This window comes from Copidosoma floridanum, unplaced genomic scaffold, assembly GCF_036245765.1.
Source record: "Copidosoma floridanum isolate Cflo_tuat_1 unplaced genomic scaffold, Cflo_Japanese_pri ptg000040l, whole genome shotgun sequence".
NCBI classification, from domain to species: Eukaryota; Metazoa; Arthropoda; class Insecta; order Hymenoptera; family Encyrtidae; genus Copidosoma; species Copidosoma floridanum.
Window position 1 is genome coordinate 2222791 of NW_028321917.1, and position 8409 is coordinate 2231199.

At 40.8% G+C, this 8409-nt stretch overlaps 1 protein-coding gene across 1 annotated transcript; it reads left to right on the top strand.

Annotated features, from left to right (window-relative positions):
- Nucleotides 1-701: 701 nt before the first annotated feature.
- LOC149373114 (uncharacterized) lies at nt 702-8205 on the top strand. Its single transcript, XM_089597924.1, has 6 exons — nt 702-744; nt 3232-3776; nt 3825-4011; nt 4618-4723; nt 4821-5970; nt 6082-8205. The coding sequence occupies exons 1-6, from the start codon at nt 702-704 to the stop codon at nt 8203-8205; spliced, it is 4155 nt and encodes a 1384-aa protein (XP_089454050.1).
- Nucleotides 8206-8409: the final 204 nt, after the last annotated feature.

Genomic DNA, 8409 nt, shown 5'->3' on the forward strand with positions numbered 1-8409 from the left:
ATTTGGCCAATTTTTACATGCAGGCTTATGAGCTGTCATCCTTTTCAGCACTTTTATTATATTTACTTCGCATATTATCAATGAGCAGGTGATACAAATTTAACCAATGATAAAAAAATATCTAATGATCATATCTCATTTTATTAAACTTCACGAGAGTACTGGTAAAAGAAGAAATTTATTATGAAGCAAAGTAAAAATCACTGAAGATTATGTTTTTACTGGAGAGTGAGAGAGATAGACAATACTCAACTATAGAGAGCGTTGCATTGACTACAGTGAGGGATTAAATCTCCTTAACTTACTTTTTTTTACAGTTGACACATAGTGTTTTTGTAAATATGGTTGATTCATATGGCTTGTCGCTTCCACATTTTGAAGCTTTAATTGTAACTGTGCTATTTTTTTTTCTGTTTGTTCTCCATCAACTTAAAAATCTGATTTTTGTTTACTCACTTACTGTTTGTTTGAGACATCTGTTCCAATTTTTTTTTTTTTTTTTTTAGTGTAGAGATTTTAAACTCTTCTAAGTCAAGATTGACTTTCCATATTTCTATATCATCTTTTACAATAAATGACTTATCGTTTGCGGTAATATTTTCTTGTTCATTTTGCTGTGCAAAATTTATCTAAAAGGGAAAACAAGATGTAGGTCTAGTTTGGGCTTCGATAGGTTTTTCAGAAATTTACTGTGTGAGTGAATGTACAGCTCCTCGGTAGCTCAAATGGTAGAGCAACTGTCCAGTAAACAGGAGATTGTATGTGTTTGATTCGCACCTGGGGAGAAAATTTTTCTCATTCTTATTTACTTCCCCATGAAAATTTCTTGAAAAAGAAATTATGTGGCTTACTATAATGAGTCTTAAGTTTATTGGATATTGCAAAAAGGGCATGTATGGGGAATATAGAGTGCTTGTATATAAAGTGCTGCCATCTATACATATGCATCTTTTGATACAATGATTTAGATGTATCAACATTCGCTTGTATACCTATCAGTCATATTAATTTTTTTTTTTTAAACCGTTAAATAATGAAAACCTATAACATATGAAAAACCAAATGTAAGTGGGCTGACAATTATGTGGATTATGGGACTGTAACACAGTTATAAAAGTATTGGTAGTCTGAAGGCCTCATACGTCCATTGGGGGAGGGGGGATCCAAAATATTGACTGCTCAGTTCAATTTTGTAGTAAAACTAGAAATGTTTAATCCAATGACATTTATTTTGATGACAATTAAAGACAGCTCAGTGCTGTAACTGTTTATTATTTTGACAGTAAAACATAGAACTGTATAAATGGAAAGCCAAAGTCAACTGCCTTGTGATTGGCTTTCATAATAATGAACGGTCGTTGCACTGAACTGTCACTTTCAACCAAATTAACGCTGCTGGAGTAAAGATTCATAGTTTTCTATGAAATTGAGCTGGGTTGTAAATATTTCAGACCCTTCTGTGCATTTTACGGTTTCGTAAAAAATTTGTGGAGCTAACACAATCCCTAATTCTGAGAACCATACACAAACGTACATACAATGTAATAAGCATTAATAATTTTTTCATCCTTCGAGTCAATCTGTACATGCATCTTATGATGCGCTAACTGTTAGTTATTAAGTGAAGTGGCACAATTTTTATGAAAATTCGAGGCTCTTCGGATGAATATAATAGTACTTTTATTACCATTGAACGTCGACTACATCATAGACAAATTTAAACCTCTCGTAAGTAAGTGGCTGACGTACGGTATTATGACCTCAGGCATAATTTTGAGCACGACCAATTAGGTTTCTCAAAGACGCCATGTTGTCTAATCTGCCAAACATATAATAGCACAAGCTCCTATTAGTGTGATTAAGTACTAAACTTTTAATTGACCTAGTAAAAGGCACTATTAGAAAAAATCATTACTTATCCCACTCAACTATTATCATATCCTACAGCATGCACTATTAGTTGTCCTGAAAGACATCTTTCAACATTTCTTCTTACATGTCATATTATACGTCCAACATTATGTCCTACAAGATGTTCCACAAGATGTCCTATTTTCGACGAAATTAGGAGATTCTGTAGGACATCTTGTAAGACAAGCTTTAAGACATATATCACTTTAAAAAAAAGTTATTTAAAATAATGTGTAATTATTAACTTAATTAATATATTTCTGACAATCCTAAGTTTTGTAAATCATATTTGAGTATAAGATACAAATAATTTATAAATCTGAAAAAATTTCAAATAAAAGTATAATATATATAAATTAGAATAATTTTTTGTTTATTTATTCAAAAATAAATTTTTATTAAGATTATATAATACGCAGCAAACTTATTTTATTAGTAAAAAAAAATTCGTCATTCCCCTACAAAATTTTCTCAGAAATACGGGAAAAATAGTTTTGTCCCAATCAACCGTCAGCATAATTGATTTATTTAACAATTTATGAAAAAATGCAAATTTTGTATTTAGTTTTTTGCTTATATCTCTGCTTCTATTACTCGTAGAAAAAATTTTCGACCACCAATCTCTTTGTCATCAAATTTTCGAATAAATAGAAACTTTTTCGAATAAATTATTTGTTGTTAATAACAAGTTATGGGTGGTTAAATGCAAAAAAATGTTTCACACTAAGAAACTTTTGATCTACGTAGGAAACAAACTATCGAGTCAATTTAAATGTAAATATAACCATGAGAAAATATAGATATTAAGTTGAACTAAAAACAGCTATTTGTAAAATTGCAAAAAAATTATTATTTATTTTCTTAAGTTAAACTTTGAAGTATTATTACAAGCTTAATTGCTGGTTTATTGACATTTCGCTTCGGTAAAAACATTGTATTTGACATGATTAATAACAACAACAAAAAATTTAATTTTTTTTTTTTGACGTTTTTTCGCGAGAAATTGCATTTTGCAACTTAAACAATTGCAAGTATCTCTGTCTCTTTTGCATATTTTCGCAAAACTGTTATATATTTTTTATAAGAAGCAAGTACAAACCTACGATTTGTGCACTACTGACGCAAGGATATTGCGCACTCGCCTGCACGTAAATCTTGCGCAAATCTACCGCAATCAGGTGTATAACTTCGAGTCAAGACAAATAACGCACTCGACTGTTCGTCAGATTTCTGCACTTCTTACGCAAGAGTCTTACGCACTCGCATGCACGCTAATCTTACGCAAATCTGCCGTAAGCGAAAGTGCGTCTATTTCAAAAGATCCGGCGATCGCTGATAATAGCACCGAGGTTCGCACGGCATATTACACCGTGGCTGGGAAGGTCGGGGAACTTATTAATCCAAGGCTGAACGATTCGGGCTTAACGTTTAATCCGTCTGGTAATTCAACGTTTGCCGAGAGGCCTAAGCAATCCAAGCTGCCGACCGCGAACATTCCTCTATTTGATGGGAACCATCATGAATGGCTGTCCTTCAAAGATTGGTTTATGAATGTCGTGCACATTCGTAACGACATCGATGAGGTGACTAAGTTTATTTATTTGCGGAATGCTCTGTCGGGGGAAGCTCTGCGCAAAGTTGAGATTTTCAGCCTCAGCGCCCATAATTATGCTGAAGCATGGAGAAGTTTGATTCAGGCCTACGAGCACAAGCGGATACTGATTTCTAAGCACTTAAACGCGATATTTGACTTTGAACCGTTGCAAATCGCTTCATCAAGGGGGTTATCCGGCTTGATTGATGAACTCAAGCAGCATTTAACCATGCTTGGCTCTTTGGGGGTCAAGCCTGATGACCATACCATAGTTTGTATGATGGAGCGTAAGCTGCCGTTAAATATACGCGAGAAATAGGAGGAGAATCTGCAGTTGGACGAGGTCCCGACGCTGAAAAGATTTATTGATTTCATCGATCGGTCGCTTTTCCGGCTTTGTACTTCCGAGCAGACTTTAGGACAGGATGGCAGGTTGCAGGGTGCAAAGCGGTCGTCTGACACGTCGTGTCCGGTCAAGGCAAAAAAGACAAATAACGGCAATGCACGTGCGTTTATAACATCAACGGAGGCTAATCCTCCGCTTCCACCATGCCCTTTCTGCAGCAGTAATCATGCGATTTATACATGCCAAAAATTTAAGGCGTTAAATGTGAATGATCGGAAAGCTTTTGTTCGGTCTAAAGCTCTTTGTCTTTATTGCTTACGCGCTCACGAAGGCAAATGCTCGCTCGGCCATTGTCGGTTATGTAATTATCGCCATAATACACTGCTGCATGTTGAGGTTAGTACGCGAAATTCGTCAAAAAATAGTGAGGGTCGCGCTGGGAATAGTTCTGACGACTCGTCGGCATGACTAGTGCAAAAAGCATTTAACGCGCTTTCGCATCACGTACACTCGCAGCTTATGATGAGCGCTATTATTTTCATAAAAAGCAGACATGGTAAGCTCATTCAAGCTCAGGTTTTGCTTGATACATGTTCAACCGCACATTTTATCACAGCTGATTTAAGCCGCAGGTTACAGTTACCGATTAGGAAATGCTCTGTTTCGGTAAGTGCGATGAACGGTATGCAAACCTTGTCTGAAGGGACTATCGATATAGTAGTGAGATCGCGATTCAAAGATTTTGAAAAATCCCTGACTGCGTTAGTGGTGCCACAAATTTGCGACGCGAATCCGAGCGAGGTTTTCCAACGCGAGTCGGTTGAGATTCCGCGAAACTTGCCTTTAGCGGACCCACGGTTTCACATACCAAGGCCGGTGGACTTGCTTATGGGCTCAGGGGCAACGTTGTCGCTTTTATCAGTCGAGCAGATCAATTTGTCGCGAGGAAATTGTGATTTGTACTTACAGAAAACGCAATTGGGGTGGATTATCGCGGGGGGGGCACGACGATGCACGTGGTAATTCAGTTTCATGTAACTTGCTCGAATTGAACGAAAGATTAACGCGATTCTGGGAGATCGAGGATTGCGGAGGAGCGTCGATACGCGAGCAAGAGGATAAGGAATGCGAAGCGCATTATGTTAAAAATACTACGCGCAATAAGGAGGGCAGGTATATCGTTCGATTGCCGTTCCGGACTCCGGTGGTCAATTTGGGGAACTCGCGTAGTCAGGCGGCGCGTAGGTTTCAGTCGCTGCAAAGAAGCTTCCAGACTAATCCTCAGCGGTACCGAGATTATTCAAGCGTAATAGAGGACCATGTCGCGAGGGGCTACGTATCTCGAGCGCAGGACGATTCGTCGGAAGGGTATTTTCTGCCTCACCACGCGGTGATTAAGTCGTTTAGCCAAACGACGAAGCTTCGCGTGGTTTTTGACGCTTCGGCAAAAACAGACACCGGTAATTCATTAAATAGCTCATTAATGACCGGGCCAACGATTCAACCAAAGTTATTCGATCACTTGCTTCGCTTTCGCAGTTACCGGTACGCTCTTATAGCTGATATTGAAAAGATGTATCTGCAGATTCTCATGCATCCTGCTGATCGGAAGTATCAAAAGTTCTTCTGGTTTTTTAATAATAAAACCGAGATTTTTCAGTTGAATACCGTGACTTTCGGGGTATCAGCCGCGGCCTTCTTAGCAATTCGCACACTGCAACAGCTAGCCAAGGACGAAAAAGAGCGATTTCCTCTTGCTAGTGCTATCGTAGATCGGGACTTTTATGTGGATGATTTTCTGACGGGCAGCAATTTGCTCGAAGAATTGGCTCAAATTCGGTCCGAAATTACAAAGCTGCTAGCTAGCGGAGGGTTTAATATTCGTCAATGGGCCTCGAACTGTGATTCAATGAATGAAAGTAGCATGAACCATACTTTCGAGTCAGCAGAGCAAGAAAGCGAGCAGGTCCTTCGAAAAACGTTGGGTATAGCGTGGAATTCAAGGGCGGACAGCTTTAATTTTACGGTTAAGCCCATCGAGTTGGCAAGTAAGGTTACCAAGAGGTTTATCCTATCGGAGATCGCTAAGATTTTTGATCCGCTCGGGTTTTTAGGTCCGGTAATTTTATCGCTTAAAGTTCTAATCCAGGAATGCTGAAAAGCTAAAGTAGGATGGGACGAGACGGTTCCTCAAGCGCTTCACTCCGCATGGAGGTCTTTTGCCGAACAGTCAGGATTAATCAGGAACTTATCAATATCACGGGTTTTGCTTTTGCTAAACGCGGTCACGACTGAGGTGCACGGGTTTTGCGATGCTAGCAAGCGCGGGTACGGCGCCTGCTTGTACATTAGGACGATAGACAAGGAAGGAAAGATTTTGGTACGGCTAGCTTGTGCTAAATCTCGCGTTGCCCCGGTCAAAGAGGTTACTATTCCGCGGCTTGAGTTATGCGGTGCGATAGTTCTCGTTCGTCTATTTAATGAGGCCAAGCGCTGTTTTAATTTTCCTATCAATCGCGTCGTATTTTGGTTAGACTCCAAAATCGTTTTGCAGTGGATAAAAAAGAATCCTCAAGCTCTGACTGTATTCGAAGGGAATCGAGTCGCAGAAATCCAGAGATTGTCAAAAGATTGCGAGTGGCGGCATGTAAGAGGCAAAGATAACATGGCAGATGTGCTGTCTCGTGGGCAATCGGCTGCCGAGTTTATGCAAAATAAGACATGGTTCGAAGGGCATCCATGGATTCGGCAGCCGAGTGCCACATGGCGTGAGTCTAGATTGGATATGAGCATTGATCTGCCTGGGATGCGTAAGAATGTTTGCTTGCTCAACATAGTAGATCTAGAGCCGTTTTACAGAAAACTATCGTCTTTTTCGTCAATAGTTGCTACGGGAGTTTACTGCATGCGCTTGTTCAAACGATTTCGGACAGCGGAGAAGCTAAAGACTTTTACTATCGCACCCGAAGAGCGTGTTGAGGTCGAACGGCGGCTGCTGCGTGCCATACAGATCGAGCGGTTTTCTACTGAGTATAAGCTGCTAAAAGACGGGAAGGGTTTAAATAATACTAAGTTGGCCGCTTTTTCCCCTTTCGTCGATGAGCACGGGCTTATTAGGGTAGGAGGTCGGTTGAAAAATGCACAAATTCCTTACGCGCAGAAGCACCCGATTTTGTTACTGTCGCGGCACTACATTACCGATCTTTTGATACGTGAGGCCCACAGTAGACTACTGCACGCCGGGATTCAAAGCACGTTGTATCAACTTAGGCTTAGGTATTGGATATTAGATGGCAAAAACCAGGTCAGGAAAATTGTAAGGAGCTGTACTACATGTATTCGCCATCGTCCAGTAACGGTGCAGTGTAAGATGGGTGATTTGCCCAAGGCGCGTGTGGCACAGGCCGAGATTTTTAGCCGGGTGGGGGTAGATTTTTTGGGACCGATTTCGATGAAGGAAAAGAAGGATAGAAATCGGGTGGTGCTTAAGGCTTATGGTTGCATTTTCATTTGCATGGTCACAAAGGCAGTGCATGTTGAAATCGCGTCCGATCTCTCTACTGATGCGTTCTTAGCTGCTTTCCGAAGGTTCGTTAGCCGCCGAGGACGGCCGTCACAGGTCTATTCCGATAACAGCACGAATTTCGTAGGCGCGAATAATAAGCTACGCGAATTGTTCAAGGTGCATAGCACAAAGAAACATCAAAGTCAAGTTTCTGATTACGCGTCAGCTGAGGGTATAAAGTGGCATTTTAATCCGCCTTTGGCTCCTCATTTCGGCGGGCTGTGGGAAGCTTCGGTCAAGTCATTTAAACACCACTTTGAGCGCGTTACAGGGGGGAAATTACTTACTTTCGAGCAGTCAGATACGCTTGCGAAAGAGATAGAGGCCATTTTAAATTCCCGTCCAATTTGCACGGTTTCTAACGATCCAAACGATCGCATCTCATTAACACCGGCTCATTTTATAATCGGACGACCAATAACAATGGTTCCTGAGCACGATTACACCTCTGTTGCAGAAAATCGGCTCGAGGTATGGAATTTTGTCACAAGAGCACGGCAACATTTTTGGAAACGGTGGCATGTCGAATACCTCAATGAACTCCAGAGGCGACAGAAGTGGCTAAAGAGCACCGGTTCAATAAAGGTCGGCTCGATCGTCATTATTATTGACAAAAAGCAACCGTGTTGCGAGTGGCTGCTTGGAAAGGTCGTGGAGGTCAGCCCTGGGAGCGATGGCGTCGTGCGCGTGGCCAAGGTCAAAACTTCACAAGGAGACTACCTCCGAAGCGTTACCATAAGCTGTGCCCCTTGCCTAATATTGAGGATCACGATAATTTGTAAAACATGAGTTCACCCAATTACACAACCCATCACTCATGCTACTCTCGTACTTTGCATCTTTGCTCTCACTTTCGCAACGGGGGGAGCATGTTTCGTGTTCAACGAAACAACACGGCTAGGCTGATGTTCGAAATAAAAACGAGCGGTGGTGGCCGCTCAGATGTCATTGGAACACGCAGTCGTCACCTTGGCAACGGAAAAAAATCGGCAG